General features: G+C 49.9%; 1 protein-coding gene across 2 annotated transcripts in view; it reads left to right on the top strand.

The window, feature by feature from the left end:
* Positions 1-3,628: 3,628 nt before the first annotated feature.
* Positions 3,629-21,988, top strand: part of PPARGC1B (PPARG coactivator 1 beta) — a 124,299-nt gene continuing 105,939 nt past the window's right edge. For both annotated transcript variants that reach the window (XM_025389346.1, XM_025389347.1), the window contains exon 1: positions 3,629-3,791. In XM_025389346.1, coding sequence (XP_025245131.1) covers positions 3,714-3,791 — 78 coding nt within the window. In that variant the 5' untranslated portion in view covers positions 3,629-3,713. The remainder of the gene's footprint in view (positions 3,792-21,988) is intronic.

Raw genomic sequence — 21,988 nt, forward strand, 5'->3', positions numbered from 1 at the left:
AGGCAGGTACCACCACACCCAGCTAATTTTTTTTAATTTTTAGTACAGACGGGGTTTCACCCTGTTAGTCAGGATGGTCTAGATCTCCTGACTTCGTGATCAGCCTGCCTCAGCCTCCCAAAGTGCTGGGATTACAGCTGTGAGCCACTGTGCTTGGTCTGCTCCTTCTTTTTTTTTTTTTTTTTTCTTTTGAGAAGAAGGCTCGCTCTTGTCCCCAGGCTAGAGTGCACCCAACCGACCACTCCTTCATTTTTTTTTTTTTGAGACGAAGTTTCGCTCTTGTCCTCAGGCTCACTGCAACCTCTGCCTCCCGGGTTCAAGCGATTCTCCTGCCTCAGCCTCCTGAGAAGCTGGGATTACAGGCACCTGCCACCATGCCTAGCTAATTTGTGTATTTTTAGTAGAGATGGGGTTTCACTATGTTGGCCAGGCTGCTCTCAAACTCCTGACCTCAGGTGATCCACCTGCCTCGGCCTCCCAAAGTGCTGGGATTACAGGCGTGAGCCACCAGGCCAGGCTGCTCCTTCAGTTTATAGATAAGAAAATAGCCTCAGAGAAGAGAAGCAAATGGCACAAGATCATGTAGCACCTCAGGCTTTTTGAGGGTTTTTTTTTTTTTTTTTTTGAGATGGGGTCTCAGGCTGGAGGGCAGTGATGATCACAGCTCACTACAGCCTCAACCTCCTGGGCTCAAGTGATGCTCCCATCTTAGCCTCCAACGTAGCTGGGACCATGAGTATGCACCATAACCCCTGGCTAATTTTTTTTTTTTTTTTTGGTATTTTTTGTAAAGATGGGATCTCCCTATGTTGCCCAGGCTGTTCTCAAACTCCTAGACTCAAGTGATCTTCTGGCCTCAGCCTTCTACTGCTGGGATTACAGGCATGAGCCACCACACCCAGGCCAGGACTTTTAATCTCAGTTAAGAACTCACATTTTTCCACTGGCCAGAGGAACTTCAAATTCCTCCATGAGGCTGAGACTCTGTGAGTGACCTGTGATGAAGGAATTTCTGGGACAATATGCTTTTGAAAAGGAGGCTAGATATCTCAAGTGAGGCCCTTGCTCGCCTGTTTCTCGCCAGCCAGAAGACTGTTGTGAGGATACAGTGATTGGCGAGAAAGTCCTTGACATTGGGCAATGTGTGGCTTTTCTACCAACATGGGAGTTTTAAAAACAAAAAAGCCTCTGAGAAAGTGCTGTCGGGCCTTCCCTGGCAAGGCAATGAATGGCAGCTCTGCAAGGAGCAAGGCTAGAGATGGCTGGCTTTGGGAACACTTCAAAGTTTGGTTATCCAAAGTTTGGCCTCTGGGCTGTAAAGGACACACCACCAGTCAGGGGCCAGGCTGGGCCTGGAAGGGACATCTCCGGAAACCATCCCACAGGACTCTGACTCTGGTGCCCAGGAGAGTAGCAAAAAAACGGGGTCTTGGGAGAGTTCAAGTCCTTAGCGCTAATGGCGATGACATTGGTGATGTTGGTGATGACTATAGTGATGATGGGCATCTCCTGCCTGCAAGATTCAGGGCCAGGCAACTGACTTTACATAAATTGCATTGTTTCATTCAATCCATCCTCATAAGATCCCTATGTGGAGCAAGCAGTACCATTGCTATCCCCACTTTACAGATGAGGAAACTGAGGCTCAAAGAGGTTAAGTAAATGACCAAGGGCACATAGCTAGTTTGCACCAGGATTCAAATCTGAATGTATTGGAGTCCAAAGTCAGTCAGCAGCCTGTAAGTGCTGGAAAAAAGGCAAGTAACATTGGCTAGTGCCTTCAAGGGATATATATTTCTTATTCCCATTTTAACAGAAGGGAAACAGAACAGAGCGCTTAGCATATTCTCCATGAGGTCAGGCACTGGGCCAAGCACTTTACATATATTATCTCCTCAATCATCAAAACATCCCTATGAAGTAGGTGGTTTTTTGGTCCCCATTTGTGTAGATGAGGAAACTGAGGCCTGAGACTAAATGACTTGCTATGGTTCCAAATCAAGCAGTGTGACTCCAGGGCCCATGCTCTTCACCCCCTGAACAAACCAGATGTTCCAGTATCCAGATGCAGGGTTTAAACAGAACCCAGGACTCCTGACTCCTAGTCTAGGGCTCTGAGGCTAGAGGCAGGCTCTCTGTTGGAATGCATTGTTCCTTAAAAGCACACTGGCCTTAAGCCCAAAGAGTGAAATCACGCCCTGCGGTTCTGGGAACCTCAGACTGGAGAAGGAAGCTTTTGCCCTGGTGTTCAAGTCTCAGCAGGTGTGCTGGGGACTCTCCCTCTGTTTCCTTCTCCTGCTGGAAGGGAGCCCTTGCTAGGTGGGCAGGGTGGGGCAGCCCTTATGAGTGTAGGGTGGGAGGAGGGCAGGAGGCAGGTGTGCCCAATAAAACAGACCTAAAGCTTCCCGCCTTCTTGCCTTCATCCAGGCAGTGCCCTCATCTCCTGTCTGGCAAACAACAGGGCATGATGATGAGAGTTCAAGTTTGGAGTCAGGAGGTTTGAGTTCTGGTTCTGGCTCAGGCAGTCACTCCATGTACACACTGACAGTCAGTTTCCTTATCTGTATAATGCGTGGTGGTGGTGGCAGAGAATCAAAATTCTCCAGCCTTTTCAGTTAACACATCATCTATTAAGTGCCTACTATGTGCCAGGAACTGCGGATACAGCAAGTGCAAAAGCAGATTTAGGCCTTGCTTTCATGATGTTAGCGTCTTGTAAGACAGATACAAAGATTAAGTCTTCACTGCAACAAATGTAAAATGGCAACTGTGACCAGCTTTTAGAGAAAAAAGGCCTGCTGATGGAGCTAAGGGAGCCCATGATGGTGGGGGTGGAAGGAGAGGAAATGGCTTGACAGTCCGAGGGGTAATAGGGAAAGATGCCCTGAAGAGATTACTAGGTGAATGGCTGCTGGGTGTACAAGCCCGTTGTGAGTGGGCCTGCGGAGGCTGGCAGGAGCCCAGCCCCTTCATGCATTGTGGGCATTGGTAAGAGAACTCATTGGAGTTTTTTGGGGGAAGGGTGTTGGGGGACGATGAGAGAGAGACATATATGATCAGGTTTAGCACAGAATGTAGGCAAACGCACCCTTCAAGTAAAAGATAAAAATGCCTCCTCCTCCAAGGAGACTTTCTTGATTTCTTTTCTTTTGATCTATGGTATTTCTCCCTCCTTCTCTGGCCTTGTAGCCTGGGTAGAGAAACTCAATCCTCCAGGGGAGTAAGACCTGAGCTTTCCCTTCCTGCAACTGATGTGCGCTGTAGCTTCAAACGAGGTCCTATGCCTTCTTGAGCCTCAGTTTCCCCAGCTGTGCAGAAGCAGGTTGTCTCGCAGGGTCCGCCCAGCGCTAACGCAACGTGATTCGTTCTGGCAGGAGCCGGGGGCTGCCCGCATTGCTGCGCAGGCATCGGGCTGCTGGCTGGGGCACCGCCACCCGGCTGCCTGTGCTTTACCCCCTGCTGAGGGCTGCGGGAGCCGGTCGCGGCGCCAGACGCGGCGCAGGAAAGTGGGTGAGCGACCCCCGGCTCCCACGGGCGCCGCGCGGCCCCGCCCCCGCAGCCAGCGGCCCTGCGGCAGCCGGGGGCTCGAGCTCCGCCCTCCGCCTCCCGCCGGCCTCACTCCCTCCTCCCTCCTCGCTTGCTCGCTCGCTGGCTCCCTCCCCTCGGGCCGGCTCGGCGTTGACTCCGCCGCACGCTGCAGCCGCGGCTGGAAGATGGCGGGGAACGACTGCGGCGCGCTGCTGGACGAAGAGCTCTCCTCCTTCTTCCTCAACTATCTCGCTGACACGCAGGTACGGCCGGCCGGGGCTGCGGGCCCAGGGCCAGGGGTGCTGAGCTGCGGGGGCCGCAGCCGCAGCCGCGGAGGCCGGGAGGCAGCGGTGGGCGCCCTGAGGTAACTGGGGGTTCCAGGCTGCAGAGCCCCCCTTCCAGGCGCCCTGCGATGCGCTTCGTTACCGGGGCAGGGAGCCGGAGGTTTCCCGGCGCGTGCTGGAGCGCTGGGGGCGCTACTGCCGCTGGGGAGGGTCTAGCTTTGGCCGCTTGGAGTCTGCCCCCCCGCGGGCAGACCTGGGGGGTACCGCGCTTCCTTTGGGAGGTGTAGGCGCGCCACGGTGTGAGGTACCCTCAGGCTGGCGCTGGGTGCTGGAGGCGCGCCGTCAGCTCCCGGCACTTGCTGCCGTACTTTCACGTGGACTTGTGGCCCCGGCACGGGTGCTTGCTCCGGTCTCCGGAGTACCCTAGTCCTCCAGGCTCTAGTCACCCGAGTGCTGTTGCTGGCCCCCCTAGGTTTTCTACCCGCGCCCGCAGCGCGGAGTTTCCTGCCAGTTGCCGGCTAAAGGCATAGGGGTCTGCGGGGCACGTGGACACGCGGGCGGAGACAGCGTCTTCCTGGTTTCGCTATCGGGCGGAGCCCCCTGGGGGGAAAAGCCAGGCTGGATGGGGGCGGAAGGACTGTCTGGGGGCGCCTGGGTCCCCCTGCGGTGCGCGGCCCCGGTGCGCGCTCCACGATGCTGGGGGAAGGGAAGGCGAGGCGGAGTCCCAGGCTCTGGCTGAGCCCGGGAGCCCCACTGGCGACACGCGCGTGACAGGAGAGGGTGCTCTGGTGTGCCAGGGCGCGGGGGAGCGAGGAAGCTGGTGGCTTGGAGACTGGGAGAGGGGTGCTGCTGGGACAAGCAGCCACCAAAAATGTCAGCACGAGGCGTGCGCGCCCCCCACCCCTTCCCCCATTTTCCCCACCCAATGCCTGTTGCAAGCATAAAGTTTGGCTCCAGAGTTAGGGCTTTTTTTCTCTGGGCGCCCGGCTGCGGGTCATTGGGAAGCTGGAGATGCGGCGGAACCTCGGAGGAGTCCCCGGGTGCTGGCACACGCCTGGGCACGGAGAGGGGCAGCCGGGCGGAACCGGGCGCGGCTCGCGGGGGCTGATTTGATACCTGGAGTGGGAGCGCGGGTGCCGGCCCGTTTTGCATAACAGTGGAAGGGAGGGGGAAGGCGGAGATGGGGGGAGGGAGGTGGGAGGAGAGAGAGGGAAACTTTGCTTCTTGTTATAATCTGCCTGTCTTTGGGCGGCAGCAGCTGTCATGGGACCGGGTGGGCGGGGAGAGGCTTGCAAGCTGACTCCTTGCGGTGAAACGCGACTTGGAGGGGACGCCGCAGCCGAGACGTTCAGCTCCGGGCGGACTCCGGGTGGCGACTTCGGGCTGGCGGCTGGGACGGCGTGGCGTGGCAGGGTGTCGCCAAGAGGAAGCCCGCCACGCGGGAGGCAGGCCGGCCCTGGCCCGCTGCAGACGCCGCTGCGTAGGGGAGCCGCTGGGCCGCGTGGTCGGTGGCGGGCGCGCTCGGGTGGGTTCGCGGCTGAGGCCGGAGGGGCTAGTGGCGTGTGATTGCGCTTCTCGAGGTCGGGGGTAATGTGTGCTGAGTAGGTTGCGCGCGCGTGTGCATGTGTGTGTATGTGTGTGCACACGCCGCGCGCGCCGGGCGCGTACCTTTACCTCTGACGAAACTGCGGTGGAGCTCCCGCCGTCGTCGCCGGGCTCCGTCACACGCCCCGCGCCGGTGTCTGCGCCGAAGGCGGGTCCCAGCCTCAGTACCCCCAGAGCCGACAGCTTGGGGCTAGCGGGCACTGAGTGCGGGAGGAGGGGCAGAGTCACTCTTGGGAAGATTCTGTCCCCAGATCTCGAAATTGCCCGGGGTCGTCTCCGAATCTCTTGGCTGAAATGCGGATGAGGGAGGCCTGAAATAGCCGGAGACTCGTTCAGGGACCCATGTCAAGAACTGTCCGCTTTGGACCATACCCCGGATTTTAACTGGATCTTCAGTGTTTGGCTCAGCAATAATTAATTATTTTGCCCTTTAGCCGCCCAGCGAGCCTAGCTAGCAGAAATATTTCACCCAAGGAAACTAGAAAATTGAATAATCAGGTGTTAGCAGGAGCAGTGCAGTGAAAGTTAATCTGGGACGTTTGCCTTTTTTTTTTTATTTAACCACGTGACAGGCGGAGGATCTTCTGGTGATCTTTGCCGGCCCAACTTGGGAAATGTAATTGATAGGATGAGCTTTGAGCCGCCCCTAGAAGGCTCGGAGAGCCCAGCCGGAGCAGGACCTGGGCGGGCCCAGTGTGCGCCTCCTCATTTTACAGTTGGAGAAAGAGGCTGCGAGGGGTGAGCGGCTTGTATGGGACCATGCAGCCAGAGGGTGACAGAGCCACCCAGGGCTCCTGACTCCAGGTCCTGTGTGTTACCTCGAAATAGCACTGGACTTGGAGTCAGAAGGCCTGAGTGGAGTCACCTTCCCCACTCTCTGGCTGGGTGACCCCAGAGCAAGCCATTTGAACTCTCCGAGCCTCATTTCCTCCATCTGTCAAATGGGGCTGGTGGTGCCGCAAGAGAATCCAATGGCCCAGTGGTGGGGGTGAGCATTGTTTTGCATGTGAGATGTTCTGGTTGTTCCTGCAACCCCCTCTCCTCCCCCAAACTTTCCCTGATCCTCCCCTCCTCCATCTCCCTTTGGGAGCTTTGGGGAAAGTGGATTAAATGGTAATTCATTGTCTTTGTCCCAAAAGATTGTTGTTGTCTTTGGTGGCTAATCCAGGGTTAGATTAGAGGGAGGACTTCTGTTTAGAAGACTTAACTTTTACCCATTGGGGCCAAAGTACGGAAATTTAGCAGAACAAGGATTGCGAAAGTTTCTTGGAAAGCTTTGAGGCATGAATCCCAAAGGACTGTGGGTGGCTTCACCTTTGTTCAGGCTGTGCCCCTGGCCCAGAGTGCCCTCACCCACCCGTCCTGCATGGCCTTCTCCTCTAGTAGGCTCTCCCAGCCCAGCTCGTCATGCTTTCTGTCCTCTGGTTTTTTGCATCTGTGTTATACAACCAAGCGCTTTGTGTAAGTCTGGTGTCCAGTAAGATTCTAGCACTAGGGTTGTGCCTTTTATCATTGTGCCCGCAAGGCACCTGTCAATATGCTGAGCCGTGTTCCTTCGCTTAGCTCTTGGCTAGGCATATGGATTACAGACAGGGTCGCAGCTGGGTCCTGCCAAGCAGAAGCTCCCAGGCTGGCAGGGGAGACAGCTGGGCAGTGAGTGTGGGAGAGAGGAATGCAGAGGGCTACAGCTGTGGGCAAAGGCTTTGGCCCCAAAGGCCACAGAGCAAGCCCACACTAAATATGGACTATTTGGAGTTGCTTAGGGCATCAGTCATAGATGCATAAAATGTCAGAGTTGGCGGCGGGAATTTTAGAAATCATCTGTTCTAACATCTTATTTAAAAATATTTAATTATAGAATTGTTAGAAAATACTGCCAAGCATAAAGAAAAAAATGAGAAATATGTAACATGACCCGAAGATAACCACTGTTAATTGTCATGTATATTTCCAGACTGTTTCTTTCCTGTTCAGATAGATCACATCTTATTTTTAAAAAATGGAGTCGCCGGGCACGGTGGCTCACGCCTGTAATCCTAGCACTTTGGGAGGCCAAGGCGGGTGAATCACCTGAGGTCAGGAGTTCGGGTCCAGCCTGGCCAACATGGTGAAATCCCGTCTCTAGTAAAAATACAAAAATTAGCTGGGCATGGTGGCACACGCCTGTAATCCCAGCTACTTGGGAGGCTGAGGCAGGAGAATCGCTTGAACCCGGGAGGCCGAGGTTGCAGTGAGCCGAGATCACGCCACTTCACTCCAGCCTGGGCAAAAGAGCGAAACTCAGTCTCAAAAAAAAAAAAGGAGTTATCCTGAATATACTGATTTGTAACTTGGAATCGCACTGTTTTGTAACTTGTTTTTTTTCTCCTCCAAACAATATGCTGTGAACATCTTTCCACATCAGTAAATATTCTACTTAGTATCTTAATGATTATATAATGTTTCATTGAAGATTGAACTGAAATGTATTTAATTAATCCTTTATCGTTACTCATTTAAGTTGTTTAATTTTATTTTGCTATTGTAAGCAATGCTAAAACGAATATCTTTTTGTGTATGTCTTTGTTCCTTCCTTTACATTCCTAGAAGTGAAATTACTCCATCAAACCCATTCCTGGATTCTCTTCTAGAAAGATTGTACTTATTTGCGTACCAGCATAGTCTGGGAACACCTTGTTTCCTATACCCAGATAACTGTTGATATTTTCATTGTTTTTCATTTTTACCGGTCTGTTCATCAATAAATTCTGTTACCCTTATTGTTTGAATGTGCATTTATTTGATTACTTGTGATGCTGAACTTCTTCCCCATATGATCACGGGTGATTTGTGGTTCTGAGTTTCTGAACTTGGCCCATTTTGTAATTGGTATCTTGTCTCCTCGTTGTTCTAAAGCTGGGACTGAGCACCCAGAAGGGGCCCCTGCCACATGGAGAACTGGGAAAATGGCTCCACACACCCCTTGAAGCCAAGGCCAACTTCTTTTTCAAATCAGTTTGTGAGTTTGGACAAGCGTATAGTGTGTGGGAGAAGGTTGAAGCGTAGCCTTCACTGGGTGCATTTGCCCATTCTTCATCTGTATAAGACTTAGGGAGAGTAACTTCTTCACCTGAGCCAGAAGGAGTCATGTTCACCAGAGACCTGGGCTCCACTTTCGTTGGGATTCCCTGGCTGGTGCTAATGATCAGGATGCCTGTGAAACCCAGGAATGGCAACGGCCCAGCAGCTGGGCCATAGGGGCTCATATTTCCTCTTTACTTTGGGGCCCTGCTCTTAGCAGCTAGTGCAGGCCAGGCAGAAGTTCCACTATGCCACGTGAGTCACCCTCTTCCTTCTTCCTTTGAAATAGAAGAAAGACTGGCTCGAGTGAGAAGCAGCCTTGCAAAGGGGGCTCAGGCTTGAAATGCATTACAAGAACATTGCAGTGTTGATCCTTGCCTTCTCCTTCATCATTGTCATCATCAATGATGTTTACTCAGTATCCCCTAGACCCCATGCAGTTTACTGAGCCTTCTGTTTGCACTACTACATTTCATGCTCATAGAGATTGTGCAAAATGTAGGTGCTGTTGCACAGTTATACAGATCTTACAGTTTCAGAGAACTCACTGACTTGTGGAAGACTAATTCCTTTGAGTAAGTAGAAGAGCCAGCATTAGTGGGCAGTGTTCCCAGACTACTTGACTCCAAGCTCCTTGAAGACAGGGACTACTCTCGGTTTTTGTTCATCGTTGTTTTTCTAGCACCTTGAGCAAATGAAGCCACATTGATTGTATAGAGAGAATGCAGAGGCCAGGAGCGGTGGCTCATGCCTGTAATCCCAGCACTTTGAGAGGCTGAGGCGGGCTGATCATGAGGTCAGGAGTTTGAGACCAGCCTCAGCAACATGGTGAAACCCCATCTCTACTAAAAATACAAAAATTAGCCGGGCGTGGTGGTGTGCGCCTGTAATCCCAGCTACTCAGGAGGCTGAGGCAGGAGAATCGCTTGAACCTGGGAGGCAGAGGTTGCAGTGAGCTGAGATTACGCCACTGCACTCCAGCTTAGGCGACAAAGTGAGACTCTTTCTCAAAAAAAAAAAAAAAAAGAGAATGCAGAACAAGTCTCTCTGCTTCTCTAGGCCTGTTTCTCAATCCTTGAAATGGGGATAATAGGCCCAAACTCTCAGGGTTGGGAGTGAAATAATACAGTGTATCTAAAATGAGCATTCATCTGCTGCTCATAAAACTTGGAATAATTCTCTCTTTGAAACACTTTAGAAGGACAGGATCAAGTATGGAGCTAATTTTCATACATGCAATCTTATTTTGCATAAAAAAGAGAAGCGTAATTCTTATTAGAGAGTCAAGGGTACCCAAATAAAGTCATTTGGAAGAAAATGATCAGGGTCAATTTCTATCTGTCCTCCTACAAGGTAGTCAGAGTGCCTCATATCCATCCCATTGATACTCAGCTGATGCAGAATTGATTGGATTGATCTTTCTGTTCTTCTCCCCTTCTGATCTAGGTTTTTGTCTGTAACTAGATTCCTGCAGTTACTACCAAACAGATCTTTGCCGCACCAGACTTTGTCTTCTTCCATTTGTCCTTAGCCCTGATGGCAGATCAGTCCTCTTAGAGTGCATATCTGACATCACTCTCTTGCTCACACATCTCCCATGGCTCCCGAGTACATTTTTTTCTTTTAAGACTTTATTTTTTTAGAGCAATTTCAGGTTCACAGCAACATTGAAAAGAAGGTACGGAGATTTGCCATATACCCTTGCCCCCAACATGCATAGCCTCCTCCATTATTAACATTCCCTACCAGAGTTATAGATTTGTTCTAAATGATGAACCTACATTGACACATCGTTGTCACCCCAGAGTCTGTAGTTTACATAAGGGTTCACTCTGTGGGTTTGGACAAATGTATAGTGACAGGTATCCACCATGGTTACGTAACATCACACAGAATAGTTTCACTGCCCTAGAAATCTGCTCTACCTTTTCATTTCTTCTGTCCCCCAACTCCTGACAACCACTGATCTTTTTACTGTTTCTACAGTTTTGCCTTTTCCAGAATGTCATATAGTTGGAATCATGCAGTATGCAGTGTTTTCAGATTGGCTTTTTTGTCACTTGCTGATGGGAATTTAAGGTTCCTCCATGACTTTCATAGCTTGATAGCTCAGCTCTCCAGTATTTTAAAATTAAAGTCTAAACTTAAATCTGATTTCCAAGGGCCTTCAGGTACTTAAGTTGGAGAGTTAGGCCCTTGACTTTGTCTTGAGCTGTCTGCTTTTACTTTGGGATCCTGTACTTCCCCAGGAAAACCCTGAATTTTCCTCCTGGAGGCTTAGACTCGGGCTGCCCTTTTCTGTGTCCTCCGTCTCCATTTCCATGATTCATCCTGCAAGCCGCCGCTCACCAGCCATTGTTTTGGCAATGCCTTCTCCCTCACCTCCAAGCCAGCTGTTCCATCTTCTGTGTGGCAGTATGCAGGGCCAGCAGAGCACTGATCTTGGAATCCCCTTATTGGGTTTGAGTCTTGGTTCTGCGATTTGCCAGCTTTGAGGCCTTTGGCAGGTCACATAACCTCTCTGAGCTTCTGTTTCCTCAAGTGGGAAGATATGATGATTATGATTGTTGTGAAGAGGCCAGGCATGGTGGCTTACACCTGTAATCCCAGCGCTTTGGGAGGCTGAGGTGGGTGGATCGCCTGAGGTCAGAAGTTCGAGACCAGCGTGGCCAACATGATGAAACCCCGTCTCTACTAAAAATACAAAAGTTAACTGGGCATGGTGGCGCATGCCTGTATTCTCATCTACTTGGGAGGCTGGGGCAGGAGAATCACTTGAACCAGGGAGGTGAAGATTAGGAAATCACTCCTGGACGTTAAGCTCCACAAAGGCAGGGATTTTCGTTCATTTCATCTACCTTTTTTTTCACCACAGTGAATAGATCAGTGCCTGGAACATAACAGATACTTAATCAGTCCTCACTGAGTGAATGAATATGCTAGACTATGAGCCTCTTCAGGGCAGACGCTGCTTCTTGTTTTATATCTTCAGTCCGAGTGTTCCTGAGAAGGGATGGACTAATCCAAGTCTGGTGGAATGAACTAGAATGTCCTCTCCCCACCACCATCTCTGCCATTTTAATGTATTCATAGCCTACCTGAACTTTAAGCCCCCTCTCGAAAGCCTGCACTCTCTGGAAAGCTTTTTTTTTTGAGATGGCATCTCACTTTGTCACCCAGGTTGGAGTGCAGTGGCGTGATCTCGGCTCACTGCAACCTCCATCTCCCAGGTTCAAGCAATTCTTCTGCCTCAGCCTCCCGAGTAGCTGGGACTACAGGCATGTGCCACCACGCCCGGCTAATTTTTATATTTTTAATAGAGACGGGGTTTCACCATATTGGCCAGGCTGGTCTTGAACTCCTGACCTCGTGATCCGCTTGCCTTGGCCTCCCAAAATGCTGGGATTGCAGGCGTGAACCACCGCGTCCAGCCTCTGGAAAGCCTTTGAAGCTAACTTCTGCTTCCACCACCCACGTGGCTTGTGCCACTTACTATCCCATGGTATCTGTGTTTGCTTTTATTCCTACAACTGGATTGAAAGCTCTGGGAGGACAAGAAATTATTTTTATCCTGGACTAGCACTGTGGTTGCCTAGAAGAGTGTTTTATATGTTTCAATGTCAGGTTCTCTGAAAAGAACTTTGTATTTTAAATACTTGACTATGGAAAATGTCAACTCATACAGAAGTAGACAGTAGAGAGAACAGTATGGTGACTCCCCATTCCTCCATCACCCAGCGTCCACTGTTGAAGACTTGCAGCCACTCTTATGCCGTCTCTATGTACAAGCCGTCACTTCATCTGTGACTGTTTCACTGTGTATCTGTGAAGAGACTTCTGAGTGCTATTGTATGGATTTCTCCCAATAACTGAGACTGGCTTTTCCCATTTTGTAGGTGATGAAACTGAGGTGCAGGGAGGTTACGTCAGTTGCTCAGGGTCTTGAAGCTAGTGAGCGGCTTACCTGGGATTTGAACCTTCACCGTGAGCAGCTCCCTCTCCTTCCAGGCTTGGGGCAGGGGGCCCTTGGAGATATCAGGTACACCTTGCCGTTTCCAGAAGAGAGGACACTGAGGCCCAGCTGCTTGGCTGGAGGAGGCCCAGGCCCCTGACTGCCTGGCAAGTTCATTTCCAGTGTCAGGTTTTGCGAGGTGCGGTGGGCCTTAGCTCTTGGGGAGGGCCAGGGTGGGTAGTCCTCTGAGAGACACCATTGCCCTGAGTGGCTGGACTTTGGGTGGCTGTGGTACTGTGGGGCAAGGTCTACCACCACCCTGGTCAGACTGCATTTTCTTCCTACTCTTGTCATTCCTAAATCCCAAAGGTCCCCCTTGCAGTTGACCACGAGTTCTCTCATGAGATGCTTAGGACTACCCAGTGAGGGAGCGGGAGCCAAGGGGTCAGCAGCTGGGATCACAGAGCTCAGAGAGGAGGGGCCTGGCCTGAGGTCACCCAGCTGGGCACAGGGTTGACAGGCTCTTGGTGGCATCTGGATCTGTGGGCTCCCACCCTGTTCTTTCCTCAGGACAGAGACCGAATTGCCACCCAGGTCTAGAGTAGGAGACCAGAGACGAGACCTGAGAGACTTTCACAAATGGTGGGATAAAGTTATTGATTAACTGTCTCCAAAGGCCTGTGATGACTGTTTGGTGTTTTAGGTAAGAAAACAAACATTTGCCCTAATTGTTTGTTTTAGTGGCTGTGAATGCTAGGATTGGGTTCTGCTTGGGGCAAAGCCCTGGGAGCTTGGCAGAGAATTTCTTTGGGCCTTCTTTTTCTATCTAGGAAATGGGACTGATAGTAGCATATATACTCTGAAGGCTTTTAGTGAAGAATAGTTGAGGCAATGTCTATAAAGTGTTCAAAAATGCTCAATGAGTAGTAACCCTTGTTATTATGAAAAAGAGACACATATAATGCAGACTCTGCCATTTGTCTTCCCCCTGAGCTCCAGGTCCTTGATCTAGTCAAGGCCCTGAGGTTCCTCTTGTAGTGTTTTTTCCTGTCTACTTCTGGGGCAGGTGACGAGGGATCCCATCCAGCCCTAGCAAGTGTTGCAGTACTGACTTAGGAAACCCATCTAGTGAGATGCCACTTGAAGGGAGAAGAAATATCCAGTAGTGGTTAAGAGCTCTAGGCTCTGGAGTTTTAACTGCCTGTGGTTTAAATCAGTGCTCTACCACTTACTAGCTATGTGACCTTGGGCAAGTATCTTAACTTCTCTGACCTCAGTTTCTTCATGTATGATCCCTCAAATTGGGGGTAATAATAGTGTGCTCTTTGTAGGATAACTTAAGATAGCTGCAGATAATTAAGGCTTGCAGCTTCACCTGACATATAGTAAGCGCTCAATAAATGGTAGTCGCTAGGATGATGACAACGATAATTATGTAAAAATAGGAAACACCCAGATGTCAATTTGAGCTTTCTGGGAGTTGGGAGTGCCTTAGAGATGATCTTGCTTAATGCCCTTACCTTGAAGGAAGGAAACAGACTAGAAACAGATCAGAGGATGCCTTCAGGTCACTCAGCAGAGGCAAGTCAGGGCCCTCGGCTGCTGTCTGCTTGGTCAGGGCTGGCTCTGAGTAGCTGGGACTCAACTGTCTGGGACCCACTGTCTGGGAACTCAGCCGGGCGAGCCCTGCTTGGCTGAGAGATGGATGCTCCCCGACAGCTCTGCAGCCGTATTTTTTCCCTGTGATTGCCTGGCAGAACATAGTCATTTAGCAGAGGGAAAGTGAGGAGATGTTAGAAACCAACCAGGCTCTGAGCAGTTGCAGCAGCCGGCCCACGAGTCGCTCCCTGATGTTGCCATGGCAAACAGCCTTGGCAACGTGGCTGCTCACGCCTTTATTTCTGGTCTCAGGCTCTTTGCAAGGAAGTGTGGTACCCAGAACACTGGGGAGGGCCCTGCCCTGGATCCTTGGCACTGAGGGCAACCCGGCCTTTATGCTGCTGGCAGTCCCAGGCCATAGCAGCCCCTGCTCAAAACACCTGCAGACCTACCCTGCATTTGCAGAAGCAGACTACTGGGTATGGGATTTGAAGCCTCAAATGCCCATTTATCTGACTATCCATCTATTTGTCAAATACTGCGTTTGGCAATGCCATACTGTTCCCACCACTGCAAGAGCACAGCCACATAATATTCTTTTTTTTTTTTTTGGTGAGACGGAGTCTTGCCCTGTTGCCCAGGCTGGAGTGCAGTGGTGTGATCTCGGCTCACTGCAACACCCTCCTGGGTTCAAGTGATTCTCCTGCCTCACCCTCACGAGTAGCTGGGATTACAGGCATCTGCCACCATGCCTGGCTAAATTTTTTGTATTTTTCGTAGAGATGGGATTTCACTATGTTGGCCAGGCTGGTCTTGAACTCCTGACCTCAGGTAATTCAACCCTCTCGGCCTGCCAAAGTGCTGGGATTATAAGCATGAGCCACCATGCCTGGCATAGCCACATAATATTCTTAACATGAACCCTGGTGTTAAGAGTTCCTAGGTAGGCATCATCTTCAACCATGTCCTTCAAGGATGATGATGATGATGATGGTGGTGGTGATAACAGTTAACAGCTACTATATCCCCTTCAAGAGATCAGGCCCTATGCCACATCCTTCACACGTGTAATCACATTTAATCTCAGAGGAACCCCATGAAGCAGTCCCACTGCTATCCCCATTTTACAGCTGGGTAGACCTAGGTCAACCCAGAGTTTGTGGTGCTGGTGCTGCTCTGCAGCTCCTCCCCTATACCAGGCAACCATGGGGGCCCCACCATGAAGTGTCTGTCCCCTCTCCGTGCCCCTCTCCCACCTGCACCTGCACACTGCAAGGCTCAGCTCAAGAGATGCCTCCTGTAATTCCCCCTGTCAGAACTGGCCGTTTTTGCTCTGTGATCCCCACAGTCTGCTACAAACACTTTGTGTTCCCTGCCTTCCCTTAATACTCTGCCACTCTGGTGAGTTTATTTCTGCCCTCCAGCCATCCCAAAACAAAACAGAAGGGCAAACTGCCTAAGGAGGAGAGCTTTGACTGTGCTGAGGAGTTTGGACTTGGCAGGCAGTGGGGAGTTGGCAAAGAGTTTTATTATTATTATTATTCATAACAGTAATAATATAAAAGAGCCAACACTTAGAGACTTGTTGATATGTGCCAGGTACTAAGCTAGGGCTGTTAGGTGCTTTATCTTGTTTAATCAACTACCGGTGAGGTTGGCAGTATGGCACATGAGAAAACTGAGACTTGGAGAAGGTCAGTGACTTTCCCCAAATCACCTAGCTAGCAAGTAGCAAGGCTGGGATTTGAATCTAGGTTTGTCTGACTTCGGAGCACATGGTCCTAACCATTGCAGTGTGGCTAATTTGGCTGAGCACATAGAAAGGACTGGAATGGGGTAACAGGAGGCATCTGTGGTATGGCTGGGGTGGGTGGTAGGGCCTGTACCCTGCCTCAGCTGTGGGGCTCAGTGGAAATCACTAGATATAGGTAAGAGGGCAGAGGGCTCAGAGTGGTGCCCTCATAGCCGAGATGGGGCTACAGAAGAGGATTTATATGGGGAGAACATCCATCTATTCAAGGCCCACTGTGTGCCAGGTGTGTTCCCTACTCTGGCCTTCCCTGGAGCCTGGTTAAATGTAAACTGTAGCCTCATCCCTTTATAACCTTTGTTTATGTGTTTCTTCTTTTTTTTTTTTTTTTTTTTTTTTTTTTTTTTGAGGCAGATTCTCGCTCTGTCGCCCAGGCTGGAATGTGCAGTGGTACAATCTCGGCTCACTGCAACCTCTGTCTCCCGGGTTCAAATGGTTCTCCTGCCTCAGCCTTCTGAGTAGCTGGGATTACAGGTGCCCACCACCACGCCGGGCTAATTTTTGTATTTTTAGTAGAGATGGGATTTCTCATGTTGGCCAGACTGGTCTCGAACTTGCGACCTCAGGTGATCTGCCTGCTTTGGCCTCCCAAAGTGCTGAGATTCCAGGGCTGAGCCACCGTGCCCGGCCATATTTATTCTTTACTGTTCCCTCTTCTCTATTCAGTTGGGACTGGAGCTCATCGAGCTGGTTTTCCATCAAATCCCCCAGTGACTTAACAGTCCCTGGCACACTGTAGGCCCCCAATAAATAGTTGTTGGATGACTGAATGATGAACAAATGCTGTTCGATCTTTCACGACATTTGCCTGACGTTTGCCTGACCCCAGAGGTCCTTCTTTGTGCCTGGAGACGTGCTAGGATATGTAGGTGAGGTGAATGTGGCAGCATTGTACCAGTCCCCACAAGGAGTCACCTGCCCTTGTCACCAAGATAAGCCTTGCACACAAAAGATCAAAGGCAAACACTTCGTGGAGCCTCCGGAATCCACTATCAGAATACACCTGCAGCGCACAGATCTTTGTGGAATGATAAACCACTGCTAGGAATCCAGTCTGTTCCAGGGCATGGCTCTGCCTCCACTGGGGAGGGGCTCAGAGTTTCAAGAGTCTTGGTATCTGCAGGGAGGTATCTGGTCAAATGTTCCCACATCTTCCCAGGGTATTGAAACCAGCACTTTACACTAGGCCTCATGCCCATGACCCACCTACTTACTCCAGAGTGACTAGGCAGGCTGCCTGCACTCATGAGGAAGGAAGAGAAATCCAGGGAGGTGAAGGGGCAAGAGAGGACTTGGGGACCAGTGACCATAGTGCCCAGCCCAAGAAGATGAACTCCATGCTGCGTGGATCTTCCCTTGCTTAGAATCTCCTCATATGTTGCACCCGGCACCTTTCCTACTTAGGGCCAATTTGCTCTTAGTTTGCACACAGTTCTTACAAGCTTGGCAGTCATGTCGGGCAAGGCCTCATGACATGAGAAGCAGCACATTGGTTCTGTTAGCGTGTGCCTATGTAGGCATGGGGTGAGAGGTAAGGATCTACCAGAGGCAGACACGTGGACTGCAGCACCAAAGCCAACCTGGGGCCAATTAGTGAGGGGGCTCAGGGCTCCTGCACACCTGTCTTGTTCCTGAATACATTACTGTGTGAAAGCGCAAAGCTCATTGGTGATGAAGACAGTGTATCGTCTCTGAGAAAAGGTACATTCTGTTCAGTGTCCTCTGAGAAAGCAAGAAAGTGTGAAGTACATTTTGGTATTACCATCAAAAATAGGAAGTCTATCAAAAGCAGGCAAAAGTTTTGGCATTCCAAGTTATTTATAAACTTTGCATATTGTGAGCATACATAATTCCTTGATGATGCCAGATGAATGAGTTAGTCTAGCCTTAAAGCTTTCTTTGAAAGTTAATGCAATCTCTGAAAATAAGGTATTGTCTTTTATGTTTCTAAGGCTGCTTAGGGTAGTACAAAGAGTATGTAGCTCGGCATTAGATAAATGCTGATTGGCCTCAAGAAACAGTGGCACTGCGCTTAGTGATTCGTCAGAGCTTGGGCTTTAGAGTCTGGTTCAAATTTTAGCTTTGTGACTTTTTTTTTTTTTTTTTTTTTTTTTTTGAGACAGAGTCTTGCTCTGTTGCCCAAGCTGGTGTGATCAAGGCTCACTGCAGTCTCGACCTCTTGGGCTCAAGGGATCCTCCTACCTCAGCCTCCCCAGTAGCTAGGAGTAAAGGCATGTGCCTCCACACCTGGGTAATTTTCTACTTTTTGTAGAGATAGAGTCTTGCTATATTGCCCAGGCTGGTCTTGAACTCCTAGGCTCAAGCGATTCTATTGCCTCAGCCTCCCAAAGTGCTAGGATTACAGGCGGGAGCCACTGTGCCTGGCCAGCTTTGTGATTTTTTAGTTGTGTGATCTAAGGAGTTAGATAGCTGCTCTGTGCTCTAGTTAGCCAGCTCCCAAATGGGAATGATAATAGGACTTACCTGCCAGGCTTGGTAGAACTAATCAGTGGTTCTCAGCCATGAGTGCACATCAGAATCAACTCTGTAGTTAACAAAAATCATAATTACACATCTGGGGCTGTCCTAGAACTATTGAGTGAGAATCTTTGAGAGCAGACCCTTAAGCTTCTCTGTCTTTAAAAAGCTCCCTCTGATGACACCCCTGCTTTGGTACTAAAAATCAGGTACTATTCATAGAGTGTCATGAACTCTGCCAGTTCCCTCCCCTCCTTCTTTCCTGCCTCAGTGTGGGGCACAGGCTAGCATTTAGGATGTGAATGACCAGGGAACAGATTGAAAGCCGCTTTATAATAATGCCTGTGTAGATCAGGGCAACTTCTTTATCAGGCATTTCCATTTGATCTTCACATCAATCTTATATCATAGGCAAAAGGAGTATTCCCGTTTTACAGATGGGGAAATAGAGGTCCAGAGAGTGACTTGGTAGGATCTTGACGGTAATCAGTTTTCAAATATTTGTCTTGGTCCCTGTGTTTGTCCTCCTTGATCCTCAATCCCACACCCATGTATGGGACAGCTCATAGGAGGTAGGGGGATTAGGATTACTTTATGAGGTGAGTGGGTTGGAAGAGGGGAGGAAGAAGGCAGCCTGAGAGAACACAAGTCATCTGCACGCCCCCAGACCAGTGACAGTTTGATTTATCAGGCCCCTTAAAGATCAGAGGGGTGCTGGTCTTGGTCCCAGACCATGTAGTCGCTTAGGGGTAGCAGCAGGACTAGAATCTATTTCTGATGCCTGATTCACTGCCATCCCAGCTCTATGTGCGGCTTCCACAGTGTGGTCAGGGTATGGCTCCACTGATAGTAGAATTAGTCTTCTAACTAGTGTAGTGAGGCCTTTGCACTTGCTGTTCCCTCTGCCAGGAATGTTCTTCCCAGGCATTGCCATGGCTTGCCGCTTCCTCACCTCCTTCCAGTCCTGTCAGGTGTCATCTCCTCAAATGACCACCATTCTACTTTCTGTCTCTATGATTTTGGTTGTGACATGGTTTCTTATACAAGTGGAATCACAGTATTTGTCTTTTTATGGCTGGCTTATTTCACTTAGCATAAGCATAGTATCATCAAGGCTCATCCCTATTGAGGCAAATGTCAGAATTTCCTTTTTCAGGTAGAATAATATTTCACTGAATATGCCACATTTTGCTTATCCATTCATTTGTTAATGAACACCTGGATTGCTTTCCCATTTTAGCTATTGTGAGTGATGGTGCTATGAACATGGGTGCACAAATATCTCTTGGAGACCCTGGTTTCAACCCGTTTGGGTATGTGCCCAGAGGTGGAATTGCTGGATTATGTGGTAGTTCTACTGTGAATTTTTTTGAGGAACCACCATGCTGTTTTCCATGGTGGCTGTGCCATCTAACATTCCTGCCAATAGACCACAAGGGTCCCAGTTTCTCCATATTCTCTCTAACACTTCCTGTTTTCTGTTTGTTTTTTTAAATAGTAGCCATCCTAATGGGTGTGAGGTGGTTAGTTTAGATTTGCATTTCCCTAATGGTTGAGCATTTTTTAATGTGTTTATTGGCCATTTGCATATCTTCTTTAGATAAATGTCTTTTCAAGTCATTTGCCTGTATTTTAAAATTGGGTTGTTTATTTTTTGTTGTTGTTGTTGTTGACATTTAGTTCTTTTTATATTTGAGATACTAGCCTCATCAGATATGATTTGCAAATATTTTCTCCCATTCTATGAGTTGCCTTTTTATTCTATTGATAGTGTCTTTTATTTCACAAAATTAAATAATTTTCATGTAGTCTAATTTATCTATTTTTTTGTTGCCTCTGCCTTTGGTGTCATACCTAAGAAATCATTGCCAAATCCAATGTCAGGAAGCCTTTGCCTGCCTTGTTTTCTTCTGAGAGTTTTAGAGTTTGAGCTTTTTCATTTATATCTTTGATCCATTTGGAGTTAGTGTTTATATATGGTGTAAGGTAAGAGTCCAACTTTATTCCTTTGCATCACTGAATGTGTCTTGAATGAGTGAGTAATTGGCTAAGTCCTTAAGCTGTACAGGCTGCTGAGCTCACCTAACCCTCCCAACAGTGTCAGAAGAAAAATACTTTTAGTGCCATTCTTCACGTGAGCCTGATGCTCAGAGGGTGAGTGTGGGGCCTGGGGACATAGCTCCTTTGCTGACCAAGCCACACAGAGGTCCCCAGGGCCCAGCAGGCAGGCATGACTAGGGCCCCACCCCAAAATATCATGCCCCAGTGCCCCAGTGACCTCATGCCACTTTCTCCTTGGGGTTGGGCAACAGCTCCTCCCTGCCCTGTGGGTGTGGACACCAGGTACCTGCCCAGCAGAGCCTGGGGCCTCCAGCCTACTGTAGCACTGCTCTTTGTCCCAGTGGCTGAAGGAGTGGCAGCCTGGCTTGTACTTTTTGGTCCAGCCCCAACAGGAATGTGGCAATCTCCTCCCTCTGTGCCTGCATCCACACCTCCCTGATGGGGTGGGGGTGGACCATGGGCAGGCACCATAGCCGGCAAAACCAGAGGACAGTGATGGTGTCTTGGGTGGAAGCTGCTTTGCCAGAGGCCCATCTCCTGAGAGGCTAGAGCAGGCCCAGGTTGGTGGATCAGGTCCCAGGGAGAGCAGGGTGGGGTTGAGGAGTGGGTGAGGAGCCAAGTGGGAGAGGGAGGTGGAGGTTTAGAATCCACCCTAGAAGGAGAAGAGAGCCCTCCTTTGCTCAGCTGGCCTGCCAGAAGATTTTCAATGATCTGGTTGCAAAACAACCAGAGGAGGGGCCATACCAGCCAGTTCCAGGTGATGAGCACAGCCCAGGGTCTGAGGGCCAGCGGGAGGCACCCGAGAACAGTGAAGAACAGAGTTCTGTGTCAGGGCCTGAGTCCAGAGTCTGTCAGTTGGCTGCTGACTTAGGGCATGCTACTTATTGTGCCTGGGCCTTAGTTTCCTCACCTGTGAAATGGGGTGAAGATATATATATATAAAATCTCAGTGGGTAGTTGAGTTGAAAAGATGAGAAGGTACAATGTCTGAAGAGCTTCGTGCAGGGTCTGGGTGTTATGATCAATAATAATGACAATTACCAGTGACCAGATGGTTTGGTGACAGCTTAGTGGAGGAAGGCATGCAGCAGTCACTCCCTGTGCACAGGAAACCGGTTGCAGATTTGAGCAAGCCTTGCTCCCTGCCCTGGATGAACAGATCTGCAGATGGCCATGGAGGGTGCCCAGGGCAGAGTGTCAAGACAACTTTTGTAGCAGAAAGGGTATTGAAGGATGAGCAGGAGCTGGCCAATTTGATGGGAGGGGCCTCCTAGCCAGCGACCAGGCTGTCATGAAGGCTAGCATATCATGTGGCTGATGACTGAGCAATGCGTGGCTAGGTGGGAGGCTTGTGGGGAGGCTCTGAGCTAACTGGAGGACACCCCGTGGAGGCAAGGAACAGACAGCATGAACGAAATGTCTGGAAGAATCAAAAGAAGGGACACCAAGATTCCTGTCCGAGAAACTAGCTGGAGGCTGCTCCGGAGAAGGGGAAAGGCCTTGGGAAGGTTTCAGAAGGAGAGTGACTTTGAGAGTGACGAATTCTTCCCCGGGCTTCACAGGCAGCATGGAATGAGTGGTATCACCCTGTGGCCTGCACCACTCATCCCC

Source organism: Theropithecus gelada, chromosome 6 (assembly GCF_003255815.1).
Source record: "Theropithecus gelada isolate Dixy chromosome 6, Tgel_1.0, whole genome shotgun sequence".
In the NCBI taxonomy this organism is placed as follows: Eukaryota; Metazoa; Chordata; class Mammalia; order Primates; family Cercopithecidae; genus Theropithecus; species Theropithecus gelada.